The sequence below is a fragment of the Delphinus delphis genome, chromosome 16 (assembly GCF_949987515.2).
Source record: "Delphinus delphis chromosome 16, mDelDel1.2, whole genome shotgun sequence".
Lineage (NCBI taxonomy): Eukaryota > Metazoa > Chordata > Mammalia > Artiodactyla > Delphinidae > Delphinus > Delphinus delphis.
This window is the reverse complement of record NC_082698.1, coordinates 29113183-29130649: the sequence shown is the minus strand read 5'-3', so window position 1 is coordinate 29130649 and position 17467 is coordinate 29113183. Positions and strand designations below refer to the sequence as shown.

General features: G+C 39.2%; 1 protein-coding gene across 3 annotated transcripts in view; it reads right to left on the bottom strand.

The window, feature by feature from the left end:
- The window catches only part of HPSE2 (heparanase 2 (inactive)), a 577000-nt gene that overhangs the window by 229448 nt on the left and 330085 nt on the right, over positions 1-17467 (bottom strand). For all 3 annotated transcript variants that reach the window (XM_060034305.1, XM_060034306.1, XM_060034307.1), the window contains one exon: positions 1775-1822. In XM_060034305.1, the coding sequence (XP_059890288.1) occupies positions 1775-1822 (48 nt within the window). The remainder of the gene's footprint in view (positions 1-1774; positions 1823-17467) is intronic.

Here is a 17467-nt window from a genome sequence, read left to right as displayed (position 1 = left end):
GAATAAATGGTAGAGTCCAGGTGCTACTTGTTGTCCCCAAATGAGTGCTGATCCTGGAGCCAAAAGAAACACAACCCCATGCCTGCTTTGGGGGTATTTTTAGAGTAGTTACAAACACATGATATTTATCTTGAGAGATGGCCAATATTTTTTTAAATAGCTAATAAACTGTATTTACAAAAATGTATTTCTCCTTTATAAAAAGAAAAAATACTGTGCTCACTTCACTGCATTTGTACTATGGAGAGTGCTTGAGTAGGGGAAAAAAACTTTCTCTGATCCCTCCCTGTCAGCCATGATAACTGAGCAATGCTTACATTCTTACCAACTAATTTTTGTACACTGATCTCATTACTCCTCTTTATAAACACTATAAATTCTCCAGTCTCTTGTCTTTATGCTACATTATCCAGATAGCTTTTGGTGAGGACACTGAAGAGGATTTGAATTACACCAATAGAATGTAATATTTCCAGTATAGGATCATTGTCTTGTTACCAAAGCCGTAACAGTTAAGAGAAGCCCATGGAGTGAGACAGAACCAACTTCAAGTCCAAAATCTGCCACTTTCTGTTCGATTTTATACACCTTCCTCTAAGTTGTAGAAAAATATAGATTAAAAACAGTCCTGACCTCATTTGGTTGTTCTGAGGATCAGATATAGTAAGACACATAAAGGTTCCTGCCACATTGTTATTATTATCATTGGCGTTATTTTCCCCCCAGTAAATGCCCAATTAACAGTTGCCTAAATAAGCACTTGTTGAACTGAATAAGTGCTATTCTGGTAAAAGAGAAAACACACAAATTACAAAAACAAGTATAAAAAATAGTAATTGTAAATTATGGTAAGTACTATGGAAAAACGAGCTAAGAAAGACAATTAAATAGGGGGTCTACTTTAGATAGGATCATCAGGGAAGGCCTCTTGAAGGAGGTGACATGTAAGCTGAATCTTAAGAGATGAGAAGGAGTAAGCTACACAAAATATGAAGATAACAGCATTCCAGGCAGAGGGAATGACACATACAAAGTTCTTGAGGCAGACATGCATGTGAACCCTCTACAAACTGAAAGTCCTCACCAGTGTGTTGGGACAGAATGAGTAAGGGCAGGGTGGCATCAGACGAGAGCAGAGGCCAAACACAAAGAGCCTTATAGGCCAGAGTAGAGAGTGTGGCTTGTGGTCTACATGCAAAGGGAAGGCACTGAGGGTTTTTTGTTTTTTGTTTTTGTTTGTTTGTTTGTTTGCGGTATGCGGGCCTCTCACTGTTGTGGCCTCTCCCGCTGCGGAGCACAGGCTCCGGACACACAGGCCCAGCGGCCACGGCTCACGGGCCCAGCCGCTCCACGGCATGTGGGATCTTCCCGGACCGGGGCACGAACCCGTGTCCCCTGCATCGGCAGGCGGACTCCCAACCACTGCGCCACCAGGGAAGCCCCAGCACTGAGGGGTTTTAAGCAAGGGAATGACAAGATCCTCAGACCCACTCAATCCATGACTCACAACGACAAACTGAAGGAGGATAAGAATTTCAGGAAATATTTGGAACTTGTTGTTTACAGAAACTAAGAGTATAAATGCAGAATAAAATATTTTTCATTATGATTAAAGTTACTGATTGCCAACAATTAATTTTGGAATTAGTTTTAACTTTTTTCTTGGAGCACGGAAGACAGTTTATTAAATTTCAGTTATAACTTCATGACAACTACTTATCTTTCATTTCACAGCATCTGATAATAAGTAAGAGCAAAAATGGTGAATACCTACTGTTGCCAGGTAACTGCATCCACTGTGTTTCCTGCCACCTTCATGAATCTGTAGGAAACAGAAAGAACAAAGATATTGCAACTTAAAGTAAACCATATCCCCAGGGTTAAAATAAAATAAGCTGAGACAGAGATCAGGCCAATCCTTGGGCAACTATGCTTTCTGAGAGGGCCCACAGCGATGGCCTATCCATAGGTATTGGAAGTTAAAAGGTACAGAAGGTGAAAGTAATCACACTTTCAGCTCTCCACACATCCTTTACCATCTGGAAATCAAGACCCCAAGACAGCATTATACCTACATCTGTCTTTCCAATCCCATGCCTGATGGCTCCCACATCACCTTCCCTGTGATCAGAACTTATCTGTCGCATTTCCTATTCTCTAAGGATTCTGAGATCTACTAGGAGACAAACGATAACATTTTCCAAGGATGACAACACAACATATGCCTTTGAAAAACCTCAGGCCTCTCCTTCTATAGAGAGCATGGGAAAACCCAATTTATTTATATAAGTATATAAGTATGAAGCACTAACAAATATGCCCTAGTGATGGGCTACCACAGCTGTCTAAGTGTAGAAACCTAAGCACCACATAGAGAAATTTAACCATTTCTGGAGCAGCTAAGTAGAGAACTGAGTGTCTCGACCAGGATGCTCAGCTCAAAACAGAAACCAGACCTGTTTCCCTGCAAAGCACTCAGCAAAGTCTTGCTAGCAATTTGCCACCCTCCTGTGCCCCTTGGGGTTCCACCAGAAACATAGTGACAGGAGAGAGTACCCAAGGCCACACAGATTCCATAAGGTATCATGAACTGCAGGTCTGTGAATAACTCAATTATCGACTTGCCTCCTTTTAGCCATCCACGTGTTCTGAGGCCATGCGCTGTCATGGCTCGTGTTACTATTTGAGAGAGTTACCACTCAGACATAGGAAATCAAAAGGAACATCTCAGTTCCTTCAGATCTTACTTTCAATTCTCTTTCCTGAGACCCTGGAAGGGAACTTTTCCTCAGACAGAAACAATTTTCCATCAGTACTTCATAAACAAAGAATTTGTCCACTGAGAAGGGAGAAGGACGGTATTTTGTCAAGAATGCCCTACCCCTGCCCTACTCCAGCCTAACCTTGCCAGGAGGACACATGGGCAAAGGGCGTGCTTGCGCTGCCCAGACAGAGGCTCTGTTTTGCCCTGATGGTGGAAGAGGACTGAGTCTCTGCAGGACTGGGTGAAAGAAGGAGAAGGGATACCAGGACTACTGGTTTAGTAGCAGCGTGATGTTCATAAAAGAAGATGAAGAGGATGGAGAGTAGGGAGACAATGAGGAGGGGAAGGAGAAGGGGGAGGGAGAGGGGAAGGGGAAAGAACAGGAGGGGGAGGCAGCTTGGCTCTTGCCTGTATGGTTTTTGCTCTTTTTGTCTAGTACCACTCAGCAGTCCAGGAGCAAGAACGTGGGAAATGGAGCATAGGGTTGACTGAGGAATGAAAGTGGTTTGCTGAGCAGGACCAAAACATAAATGGGGATTGGAGGGAATATAACATTTACTGAATACCTATTTAGTACCAGGTATTCACATGTATTTCCTTCATATAATTCTCAAAATTGCTTTGCTTGGTGAGGTGGATATTATTAATCACATTATACAGGTTACTAACGTCCCTACTGGCTAGAGAAGTAGTATTTCCAGGACCCTAACCAGCTCATTTTTATGGGATCATGCCACTCCTCCTAGTAGTACTTCTTAGGAAGCTGGACATAGGAACCCTCTGCTTTTGGAGCCCACGGATTTCTCTTTCCCTTCTCCTCTCCTTTCTCCAGCCCAGAAAAATCTCTTGACTCTGGGAGGGTAGCTCCACTCTCCTCACCATTTCTAGCCCTATGCCCAGGATTCTTCCTTTAAAATTCAAAAGCTGGAAAAGCTGTGCATTCTCTTCTCCATCCTGTCAGGTGCCACCCTGAGTCAATAAGCACACAACCAGCTATCTGCTTGAATAGACAGGAGAAAAATGGAAAAGTCCAGGGAGAAAGAAAACAGATTAGGATCCAAAATACTATACCTGCCACAGAAGCACTCTAAGCTGTGGAAACCTGATGGCAATCTTAGAAGTAGGATAACCCAAAAATTAAGAGGGGGAAACGAAATTTTGTACCCCCTCCCCAGGATATTTTAAAAATTAGAAAACCTAGTCAAACTTAGATACAAGTGTCATTAATATATATATATATATATATATTTACATGGGCTTTACTCCTCCAAAATTATTTCTAAAATCTCTGAAAAGTAAAACTGCCTCCATTTACATATAAAAATAACCATAATAAAAATTACAATGACATTTAGAGTGCTTTCTTATAAAATATTTTTCAGCTTCTTATGTATATAATTTCACATAACTCTCAAAACAGCCCTGGTAGACAGATATTTCTAATTTATAGTGGAGGTTGGTAAGTCTCATAGAGGTTCTGTGACTTGTTCAAATTCATAGAGTAGTGCAGACTAAACTCAGGTTTTCTGATTCCAAACCCTATGTTGCCTTCAAGCTGTTTACACTGAGGACAAGAATTATTAAAATGCAAAAAAATAAGTTGAATTTTTGCCTTGAGAAAACACTACCTTATTTTTTAGAAAAAGAATAAAAGGCCTCAGCACCTTCTTTGCTCGTGGCTTCCTCTCACAGACTTGAGCATTTCAGTGTTATTTGTAAGACTAGGTGCTGGAGCAGGTGTCGAAAGGTGACTGACTCAGGGCCTCTGCTATAAGACAATCACAGTAAAGCCAAGAAGACAGACACTGAGACAAATTAGTCTCTTTGTGTTGCATTACTGGTGCAAACTAACTGCTGTGGGAGATCAGTCAAGGGAGTAGCTAGCTCTACCTTCTGTGATGTTAGAAGAGGGATAAGCATTGAGTAAAGCTTCACATCTCACAAGAGGTTGAATCTAGCATTTCAATCTAGCATTGAAAGAAGGGTAAGATTTTGCCATGAAGAGCAGGCCAGGCATAGAGCAGCTTGAGCAAAGCATGATAGAGTCAAGGTGAGTGTTTTCTCAGGAGTCCAGGATATCTGGATATCAGGGGAGAGGTAAGGGAGTGGTAGGAAGTCAGCCTGGTCAGATAACTAGTTGCTAGCCTGTGATGCTAACACATCTGGCCTTTATTCCTTAACATCTCGGTACAAGTCGAGGTCTTATTTATCTTTGTATGATTAGCACCCAACACAATATTGTAAAATACAGCTAGCTCCTCCTGCATGTTGGATTTATCCTGTGCTTAAGCAAGTGAGGGTGTGTCAGGATCAGACTTGAGTTTTAGGAAGATCACTCTGGCTATGGTAAAGGTGAAAGGTAGTGTGGTGTGGACAAAATGGAGGGAGATGACTGCAGAGTGATGGGAGGCTTTGAAATGTGGGAACGAAAAAAGACACAGTTGAAAAAAACACTGTTGGAGCACTCAAGAGGACTCGGTAGGTGAGTTTAAGTGAGGAAGCGGCGTAAGAGAGAACCCCAAAGTTTTAACTGTGGTAATGCCATTGCCTAAGATGGGCAGTCCAGGAATAGACTTTAATGCTGGTGTTGGTGAATGTACTCCAATCCTTCTGAAAATGCCTCAAAGAACTTGAAGTAAATAGTCATTGATGATAACAGTTACACATTCACAAGAAAATTAGGAGGAAAAAATAATCATCAATGCCCTGCCTGGCTAAAAGGCTCTGGACAGGCAATTAAGAACACATCTAATTTGGTGTCTTAGAAGCTGGAAACTTGTTATGTATGATACTATAATCTGGAGAGCCTCATATGCATTGAATAGTTTGTTCTGCTACAGGTTGATAATTAAGTCTTTAAATAACCTTCCATTATCAAAAGTTACATTATAAAAAGAATGGGAAAACTAGAGTTAGGAACATTTAAAGTAATGCTAATGTTTTCTCCCCACACCCCTCCCCCACCCGCAAAGAAAATCTATAATATCTATAATTAAATATGAAATATACTGGACCCATATATAGAATATTATATAGTTTACAGGGAAATATTTTTAAATTGAATATAGGAAAAGACCTACCATGATCCTGGATAGGAAAATCAATTTATTCTTCCTAACCTAATTTATGGGTTTAATGAAATCCTAATAAAAAAAATCCCATCAGATATTTTTGAAACTTTGCAAAATCATTCTAACATTCATCTGAAAGAAGCCAAGAATGTTCTGAAAAAACTGTAATACTGAAAAGACATTTATCTGATCTACCATATATTAAAATATACCATAAAAACTGCAATTATTAAAACATTCCTAGGCATTAGTCAGGAGATCTTAGTAAAGTTTAGATCAGGAATTAGTAAGGATATCTATGGAACAGAAGAGATTTTTTACAAAAATTTATATATAAGAATTTATTACATGGAAAAGAATTTAGTATGTGAAAAACTGAAGCATGTTTTTAATAGTGCTATGTGATTTGTAGCTATTTGGGAAAACAGTAAAGTCAGATCCTTACCTAAAGTCTTATTTTGTAAAAGAAATCAAAATAGTAAAATATACTTTCATTTCATTTTAATATTTTAAAAAATTTGTCAATCACTATTTAATATGTTTAGACCAATGATATTATTATCTTAACTTTAGTAGCATATTTAAGCAGTAGAAAAGTTGTTTTAGCTAACTTTATGGGAAAAAATTATTAAATATATGTTCATATGAAAACTGTTGTAAACTACATTCTTCCTTTTTCCCTCTTGGCAAAATGATGAGAACAACTTCAAACATATGGAAGCATTTCTACACTTATTCTGATGAGGAAGAATCTAATTCAGGAATAATGTTAAACAAAATATGCATTTCCGAATACTACCAGAATGACTAAACATACCTTTGTTTTTTTGAGAAGTGTATAAAACTCATTTAAAATGGAGCAAATGTTCTGTTTTCAGAAGTCTTTGAATGATTGAAAAAAAAAAAAAACTAGAAAAACAAAAACAAATGACAGAAATAACACATAAAGGAAACTGATTAGACAAAACTCCATGGAATAGACATTATAGCCGGTGAATTTGGTGACTTCTCCCCAGCCCCATTATCCCTCTCTGAACACTAGGGCTCTCTGTATCTACCGTGTATCTATATCATTTCCATACTCTGTTTTTATATCTATATTGGCACTGCGGAGGACAACAAGTCCAAAAAGATTATAATTTTCTTTGTTCAAATCTAACATTGATGGATTCTTCTGCTCCTTAGTTTTGCCTGTTTCTCAGAAACTGGCCCAAACCACATAAATGAATAACTTCCACACAGCTGCAGAATGCTCAGCAACAGTAATATTAGAGGTGGAATAACATGCACACAGACTAGTGCTGTCAGGAGTGAAATACCATTGGGAAAGTGAAATTCTGTTTAGGGTCCAGTATTATCCAAGCGTTTTCAACCATCCACCTCCATTCTAATCCCTAGATTTAGGTCTATGAACGAACAAGTAAAAGATGACCCAGGATGTGGATAATGACAAAAAGGAAAGATCTTGGTTTTCCAAGGTTGGATGTCTCCATACCTGAATTATGAAGACAGAAATCTTGGAAGATTATTTCAGAGAATAGAAGATGTCTGTGCTCATGCTGACATCCAGTCACTCAAAAAAGGATAAGAGAGGGAAGGGGCAAGGACCTGTACCTAAGAAAATTGGCCAGTGCCAGGCAGACGTTTCAGTACTGGGGAATCTTTCCCACTGGAGCAAATATGCTGCTATGGAAAAGAACAAAATATCCCCTTTCATTGTGAGAGTTCCTTTCCTCCCCCAAGGGACCCCAAATCTGGGAGAATTTCTTTCCTTTGTTATCCACCTGCACATATGACGTATCTGCAATGTTGTGGAGCCTTCTCTCCCACTGCATATCACAGCTCTCTCTTATAATAAGGCACATCTTTTTTTTTTTTTTTGCGGTACGTGGGCCTCTCACTGTTGTGGCCTCTCCCGTTGTGGAGCACAGGCTCCAGACGCGCAGGCTCAGCGGCCATGGCTCACGGGCCTAGCCGCTCCACAGCATGTGGGATCTTCCCGGACCGGGGCACGAACCCGTGTCCCCTGCATCGGCAGGCGGACCCCCAACCACTGCGCCACCAGGGAAGCCCAATAAGGCACATCTTTATTCATGGTCTTTGGAGTTTGATTTCTGCTTCTGGACCACACAGTGCAACCCTGAAAACTGGTTTCTGAATTTTGCTCCCAGGAAAGAGGATAAATCCTTCATGGGGAACTAGATGTCCAAATGACTACAAACTTCAGTAAGAGTGTGGCAGCCTGATCCTTCTTTTCCTTGTCCACAAGGAGAATCTTTGGTTATGTAACTAACATGAATAAGATGTGACAGCCATTCTACACAAAAGCTAGGAAAAACTTGTGAGGAAATTATTCATTTTGAGTTACAGCAAACCAGGCATCTTCTATTTGGTCCAAAGTCACTTACATTTCCATGGCTAATTATATATTAAGCTATACTAGGTTAACTATATATTAAGCTCTAGAAGAAATAAAATATTGATCTCTTTCTTCCCCACCCTCTCTCTCTCTCTTTCTACTCTCTCCATTTCTCTTTCTCCTTCCATTCCTCCCTTCAAGCCTCCCTTCTTCTCTCCCTCCCTCCCTCCTTCCCTTCCTTTTTCTCTCCCCACCCATATTTATATATAATATTACACTTGCAGCAGGCTGATAAATAGCATGGCTATATGTTCATTGACTTTAATGGCTAGTGCAACTCTCTATTTAGGCTTCTCTTCTAGCTTATAATTCCCTTAATTTGATAGATTTATAGACTTTTTAACATACAAGGACTTCTTGAGAGGGGTGAGACTCTCTACAGAATCTCTCTTGCCAATAAAAGTTACACCCATGAGGCTTAATTTAAGAAGGATCTTAATGAAGAAAGGAAAAAATAAGTTAGCTACCACTTACTGATTGACAGGCACTTGGTAAGCCGTTTACATAATGTACAATCTTATAAGGTAGGTATTATTACTTTCATTTTATAGATGAAGAAACTGTGCTCAAGATCACCCAACTAATGAGTTGCAGAGCTAAGAATCAAATCCATTTCTGACTTTAAATCCCTTGCTTTAACCATGCAGAGATGGCAAATTTGTGATATGTGCTCCCTTTTTCTGAACCCATGGTAGACCTTGGTAATAGATCTCAATACTCTTTCCCTAATCTCAGAATTGGCCTAAGAATCCTTCTCAAGATACGGTGCCAGGCACTATTACCTGGAACTGGCCCCCAAGATGAAGGCTATTTCATGCTGCTAATGGGGACTTGGGAGGAGGGAGGCTATAGAACAATGTCTGGAATAAAATGGAGGCAGATGTGAGACAATAATACAGAAAGGACAAAATAGGTTTGCTTGATAAGAATGAAGACAAATAGCAGGGGGTGAGAGATGGTGAAAGAATATGTTGAAACAGATCTGGAAGGCCATGGCTGGAGCTGGAAGGTGCTGGTTAGGGGAATATTATGACAGACATGTCTCAACAGTCTAAAATGCTGCTGGATTCAGGCAAAGAAGGCTATAACTGACCTGATATGATTTGTCCTGGCTGTGGAGCCAGGTGGGAAGGAAGAAAAATGCATCAAGATATCGTGAAGAATTTCACACAGAAAAGCAGACTTTCCAAAAGCTCAAGTCCCGGTATGAAGCTGAGTCTATGAGAGTGAAAACTATGGAACTAAGGTGAAGAGTATTATATATTTTTTCCAGTATGCTAGACCACATGGCTTCACTCAAAGATGAAAATTCAGGAAAACAGCACCACAAAGTAGGAAGAGCATGGGCCTAGGAGTCAGATAGATACTTGATTTCAGACCTGGCTCCACAACGTATTAGCCATGTGACCCTGGGTAAGTTGTTTAACCTCCCTGAATGTTTTCAAATGGAGAGAGCCTACTTCCCAAAGGCATTGTGAAGATGAACAAGATAACATACATGAAGAAACAAGGGTACTGCCAGGCACACTGCTGGCACCCCATAAACGTGAGCTTGGTAAATAACTTAGCGTTTGTGTACCTCCATTCCTTAATCTGTAAAATAAGATAATAAGACCTGCTCTGTCTATATTATAGGGCAGTAGTTCTCATACTTTGCTCCTTCAGTGAGAGAATGGTTAAACAAAATGTAGTCTACCCACACCATGGAACATTACCAGCAACGAAAAGGAGCAAACTACAGACACATGCAGCAACCTGGTTGAATCTCCAGGGAATTATGCTGAGTGGACAATCTAACCCTAAAAGGTTGCATATTATATTATTCCATTTATGTAACATTTTTGAAATGACAAAATTATAGAAATAGAGAACAGATTAGTGGTTGGCCAGAGTTTTAAGTAAAGAGCGAGAATGAGAAGGATGAAAGAGTGACATGAGATACCCCTGCGGTGATGGAAATGGTCTGTATCTTCACTGTATCAATGCCAATGTCCTAGTGGTGATATTGTCCTATAGTGTCACAAGATGTCACTGTTGGGAGAAACTGGATAAAGGGGACTCGGGACCTCTCTGTACTATATCTCATGCTGCATTTTAAAGAAGCTCTCCAGGTGCTTCCATTGAGGGAGGACCATGGGCCACACCTTTTACATATTGTGATCTCAGCAGCACTTGTTAGGGTAGGTCATTCTTGGAGGAAAAGTAGGGTTCTTAGGGAAGGTAGAATGGGGAAGGGAGGAAAGGAATGGAAAAAAAGAAAGTGAGGAAGATATTTCCCAAGACCATATGTGTCAAACCTAAATCTATGTCCCAGGACACCCATCTCCTTCTCCAATGTTCTAACCCCCATCTGACTTCTCTGACAACAGAAGAAGAGAGAAACATCCTTCATCGTAATAGCCATAACTGATATCCCTGGGCTTGGGTCAGGAATTAGGCTGTTTCTCTAATCAAGAAAGAAGTCCTGTCCAGGAAAAAAAAGAAAAAAAAGCAAATTTAGAAGTAAGCAGTCATTAGCATAATTCTCAGCTAGGGAGCAGACCTTTACAGTAGCCCATGCTTCCTTGTTAATTAGCACTGAACAGCTGCTGGGAGGCCCTGCCTCTCTCTACAGGCAGAGAAGGAAACTCTCTTCTTATAAACTGAGAGGAATAAATTGTTCTTACCTCCTGTAGTTTAAGTCATATACTCTTTCACAGGTGAAATAAAACATAACAATTATTAGGAATAACACTGTGATGATTTCTCTGTGCACCAAACTGTCCCCAGCTGTGCAATTTCCCACTCCAAACAAGAATGTGGTGTAAGCAGGTTTGTAGGCAGAAGCTGTGATCACCCTCATTATAATGCAATGTTACTTTAGCTAATCTTTCTAGTTTTCAATCTCATTCAGTTCTCTGAACTGCTTAGAAGGCTACATTGAGCCATAGGCAAAAAGTCAGAAAAACAACCCTGCCTTTTCAATTTGAAATTCACTTGTCCTTAACAATTGTAGCCGACATTTCTTTAGGTGTGGATTGTGCCAGGAACTACACTTAGCACTTTCAATTCATTATCTCATTTAACTTCACAACAAGCCTAAGAAATAGATAATTTCATTAGCCTCATTTTACCAATGAGGTTTTAGAGAGATTAAATAATTCAAGGTGACCTAGCTAGAAGCTGATCTGGGTCTCATCTAGTTCTAAGTGTATGCTCTTTACATTCCTGCTATTTCCACCCTTGCCCCCAATCCTGCTATATTGACTTACTACAGTAGAACACAGAAGGCTGTTGATTTAATATGTCTTTATGGAGGAAGTGACCCACGAGGTCAAAAATGCCCAGGGCCCTCAAAAGTCGTAATGAGAGCCTGTTTATAGAAACATAGTGAACTTTCCATCCTTACCCATACAGCTTTCACTGTTGGTCTATGCTTTGAGTACCAGTGGAGTCTATAAATCAGCATTAGGTACTCAGTAGAAGTTTTGGTAATTAGAACTAAAGATAGAAATTCTGGATATAAAAAGGCAATTTTTCTGTTTCTGTTTTGTAGATCATTGAGCACACAGCATACATAATGTGGTCTGCTGTGATGGAAAAGACCATTATTTCCTTCCTAATTCTCCTGCTTTTATCTTTTTTGCCCAAATTGGAATGTTTTCCATAGCTCTCTGGGCCACCATGGGAGTTAAAGGTCCTGTCTAGCTTTCTGTTCTAACCTAGGTTCAGGTTAGAATATGCCACTAGCAGCTCGGTAAAATATGAGTATAACTTCCATTCTTCATTCAACAAATTGGAGCACCCACCGTGTGCTAGGTTTTTTGCCAGCACTGAATATATATTAGTAAATACAACAGACAACTTCCTGCTCTCATGGAGTTTATGATCTATAAGCAAAAAATAAACAGTAAATATGCAGTTATAACTTGTGATAAATGCCATAAAGAGAACTAACAGAGTGCGCTGATAGAGAATCACTTAGCTAGGCTATTCAAGAAAGAACTCTGATGGGTGAGGAGAAACCAGCCATGTGGCAAGCTGAGAGGACACCCTAGGTAGAAAGAAAAGCATGTGTTGTGCAACCCCTGCTCCCCACCAAAAAAAAAAGAGAGAAACTTAGCACATAGCAGGCCAGTGAGGCCTGAGTGAAGTAAGGAAAAGAGAAATCTGGAGAAGATAAGAATGAAGAGCTGGGCAGCAGCCAGACTGCTCATTGTAGAGCCTTGCTGGATGTGGTAAGGAGATTAAATTTTATTCTAAGAGCAATGAAAAGTCATTAAAGAGTCTTCAGCAAATGACTGACATCATGTGAATTATGTCTGTAAAAGATTTTCTGGCAGCTGAGTGGTGAATAGACTGGAGAGGACAAGAATGGAACCAAATAGACCAGTAATGGGGCTATTGAAATGGTCCAAGTCCTGAGTTCTCCAAATTGTAATTCTTTTGCTATTGTTTGCTCTATGGCCATATCTCACCTAAAGCAGGGCTCATATTCCAAGTCAGTGATGTCCAAACATGTTAGTGGAACACGAGTCCCTCAAGATACTCTTGGAAAATAAGACTACGGTCAAATAAATTTTTTAAATTCTGCATGCTAAATCCCCTTCTTGGAGATTCAGAATGTAAACTAATGTAATAAAGATGCTGGGAAGTGTTTCAGTACGTTTGTATATCCCAGTATTTCTCAAACTTACTTGACTATGGAAGCTTTTACTTTTTTCCGCCTCCACATAACGTTGTTATCCTGCAGAACTGATATTTTCCAGAGCACATTTAAGGAAATGCTGCCATAATTCATTCTAACCAAGGGTTAACTCCATGTGCGTGGTTTACTGGGCCTCCTCTTCTCCACATCTCAATTTATTATTTCAATGGCTTAGACAATATTTTCCAACTCCACACATATTATGAGAGGATATCAGCCATGTGGGTCATATTTCTTCTCTCCATTTTTACCACCTATTTTCTGTAAACTGTCCCCTTAATTTTACATTGTAAAGGTTGATAAGGTTTTTTCTTTCTGTAACCATAATTTTCTTCCTTGTTTCTGGATCTGGATATCCTATGAGACAGCTGCTGGGGATCCTGAACTGATCTTTTATACCAGTAAGATTTCATCCCAAATTTTTTGTCTCTGTCCAACACTCTGTGTATGGGAGATTTCCTTGATTTTATCTTATAATTCTTTTATTGGACTCAACTGCATTTTGGAGATAAAATTTAATACCATATAATTCCCTCATTAACTGTACAGTTCAATATTTTTTATTATATTTACAAATTTGTGCAACTATCAACATAATCTAATTTTAGAATATTTAATTTCAAAAAGAAGCCCCATTCCCATGAGCAGTCACTCTCCATTTCCCTGAAAACTTCACCAGTCTAGGCAACCCAATCTGCTTTTTGTCTCTATAGATTTGCCTATTCTGGACATTTCATATAAAGGAAACCATACACTGTGTGGGCTTTTGTGACTGGCTTCTTTCAGTTAGCATGATGATTTCAAGGTTCATCTCTGACAACATGTGTTGGTACTTCAGTGCTCTTTATTTTCAAGTAATATTCCATTGTATAGATTTACTGAACTTTATTTATCCATTCATTGGTTGATGGACATTTGGGTTATTTCTACTTTTTGGCTATTATGAATGATGCCACAATAAATAATTGTGTACAAGTTTTGTGTGGACATATGTTTTCATTTCTCTTGGGTATATACCTAGAAGTGGAATTGCTAAGTCATATGGTAACTCTATGTTTAACCTTTCAAGTAATTGCCAGTCTGTTTTCCAAAGTAGTTGCACCATATTATATGCCCTCCAGCAGTGTATGAGTGTTCCAATTTCTCCACGTCCTCTCCAACATTTGCTTTTGTATGTCTGTTTGATTGTAGCCATCCTAGTGGATGTAAAGTTGTATCTCACTGTGATTTTGATTTGCACATTCCTAGTGACTAATGATGTGGAACATCTATTCATGTACTTAGTGGCCATTTGTATGTATTCTTTGGAGAAATGCCTATTCAAATCCCTTTTGGTCATTTTTAAACAGGTTGTCATATTACTGTTGAGTTGTAAGAATTTATATGTGTGTGTGTGTGTGTATATATATATATATATATATATATATATATATATATATTCTGTGTATAAATTCCTTATCAGCTGTATGACTTGCAAATATTTTCTCCTATTTTGTGTGTCTGTTCACCTTCTTGATGGTATCATTTGATGAACAAAAGTTCTTAATTTTTATGAGGTCCAGCTAATCAGTGTTTTCTTTTATCACTTATGCTTTCAGTGTTGTATCTAAGAAATCATTACCTTACATTTATTGGGCTTAATTTCAGCAATTATATATTTTGTTTTTAAAAATATTTTTTGCTCTGTATACAAAATACAGTATATATAAATACAGTATCTTACTATATCTTTATAAGGATACTAATTATAGCTTTTTACTTTTCTAGTTCTGATCTTGAATTATAATTCTTCTTGGGTCAATTTTTAAAATGTATTTGTCTTGGTTTTTCTCTTTTATGTTACTTGTTTCCTTCTTACATCTTGTGATCTTTGCCTATCTATTTATTTTTTTAAATTGGGGACTAAATAGATTCTTCTAGGTAGTAGGTGCAGATTTTTCTAAGCTGTTGAATATATGGGGTTTTTTTTGATAAGTCTCTCCTTTCCCTGGAATCTCTATTTTATGGTCAGAGCTTGTTGACCAACACACTTCCCTTTAGAGAGGGAAGAGGGAGGCCACAGATAGCCTTTGGGCTAGGGTATCCCACAGTGCTCTACTCAGCATTTTACTATGCAGAAGCAACTCCACCTTAGCAATACTAGCTCATCCCCTGGTATTCCGGCAGTATTTTTTTGGTGAAGACTCCTAACTATTGGTTTGGCATTTGCTAGGACATAACAGACTGAGCTGTCTTTGCTCTGTAGGCAGGGTAGGGGACTTAAAATGATGGAGGGGAGAGTTGAGTTGTGGGTGTAGTCCCTATGAAGACAGACTTTCATATTAACCCCTTGGCTTGGTCTCCCTTTCCCACCTTACCCTCTCTGGCCTCTGAGCCTATCTGCAGGACAGATTCTCTATCTTTTCTCAGAGCCCAGGTTCTCTGGGTTGCCACTTCCTCACTCTGATTACTCTGTCAACAGGCTTCCATCTGTTTACTGTCTTATAGAAATCTGTCAGAAGTCTCTCATCTGCTAATGATCCCTCTTTCATGTGCTTGTTATTACAGAATTGTTTTTTATCAGTTTTTAATAGGAGTTGGGAGGATGTTCCAGAAGGAAATGGAGCTTGTGCTCAGATCACTATCCTGAACTTGAAGCACACCCAATGTAGTTGATTTATTTTTATTTTTATTTTATTAATTTATTTTTGGCTGTGTTGGGTCATCGTTACTGCATGCAGGCTTTCTCTAGTTGCAGCGAGTGGGGGCTACTCTGCCTTGTGGTGCGCGGGCTTCTCTTGTTGCAGAGCACGGTGCATGGGCTTCAGTAGTTGTGGTGCATGGGCTTAGTTGCTCCGTGGCATGTGGGATCTTCCTGGACCAGAGATTGAACCCGTGTCCCCTGCATTGGCAGGCAGATTCTTTTTTTTTTTTTTTTTTTTTTCGGTACGTGGGCCTCTCACTGTTGTGGCCTCTCCCGTTGCGGAGCACAGGCTCCGGACGCGCAGGCTCAGTGGCCATGGCTCACGGGCCTAGCTGATGCACGGCATTTGGGATCTTCCTGGACCAGGGCACGAACCCGCGTCTCCTGCATTGGCAGGTGGACTCTCAACCACTGTGCCACCAGGGAAGCCCGGCAGGCAGATTCTTATCCATTGCGCTACCAGGGAAGCCCGCCAATGTAGTTTAAAGTCATCTTTTGTTGCTCCAGAGATAGTTTCCTGAGTATGAATATGTGTTCATTTTGGTGTAACTTCTTTATGAAAACCTCCCTTTTCTGCATGTGATGGCTCTTGAAAGAGAGATGCTAACGTTCAAAAGGTGGAAATCATCCTTTATTAATTCCTCCTATTCTCTCACCCCCACCTTGCTGGGATATCCATCAACAAACAAGTCTACCTTAACTTCTCTCCATCTCTTCTGCCATTACCTTAACCCAATCACACACACCTCATAGTGAAAACCCTCCTTACTGAACTCTTTTGATTTCTTACTTTTGCACCTTAAAATCTATTTGGCACACAAAACAGAGTAGACTCTGGTACATGTTGCTGCCCTTATAAAAACCCTGTAATAGCTTTCCATTGCTCAGAGAATAAAATACACAACCTCTTTTCCATGGTATGCATGGTTCAGTAATGATCTGGTCCTTGCCTGTCCATGCATTCTCATCTCCTACTGCTCTCCTTTTGCTCACTATAATGCCCATCTTTCTATTGGTCAAATGCCTTAACCTTGTTTCTGATTCAGGACATTGACAAACACAACCTACCACCTCTATCTAAAACTTTTTTCACTCTGATCTTTGAACAGTTGGCTCCTTCTTATTCTTTTGTTCTTGGCTTAAATAAATTGTTCCTCAGATAAGTCTTCTCTGATCACCTTGTCCAAATAAATCCTCCAACTCCAGGTATCTTGATCATTTCCTTCACAGAATTATACACAATTTGGGATAATTTGTTTTCTTATTTACTGTGGCTCTGTCTTGCTAAGCTCCAAGAGAATAAGAGTCACTTTGGCTTTATTCATCAATATAAACCCAACACTTAAGCAAGGATCAAACATGAAATAGCTGTTCAATAAATGTTTATTGAGAGATAATTTAGTATTCATCTCCCTATGGTTTAAAAGCCCCCCAAAAAGCCTCAGTAAACATGCTTTCAATGAATACCTGCTTTTCTTGACACTGTCACATCACCAAAAAATAGATTAGGTCCTTACTCTATAGTACATACGGCAATAAACTCCAAATAAGTTAAAAAGCCTAACATTGAAAATTAAAACATTTTAAAAAGGCTATGTGAAAATGAAGTAGTAACTTTATCCTAACTGTGTAAGGAAAGAAACAGAAAAGACAACCAACAAGAAAATGGATAAGAACAACTATAATAAAAAGTAACTTCTGAAGCAATAAAAACATATTTCAAAGTAATAAGAAAAGCAATACATTAAGATAAAATTGTCGTTACATAGATGATGCATAAAAGTTTACAAAAGAAAAGCAGAGGAAAATAATAAAACCCTAAAGAACACTACTTATGCCTTTA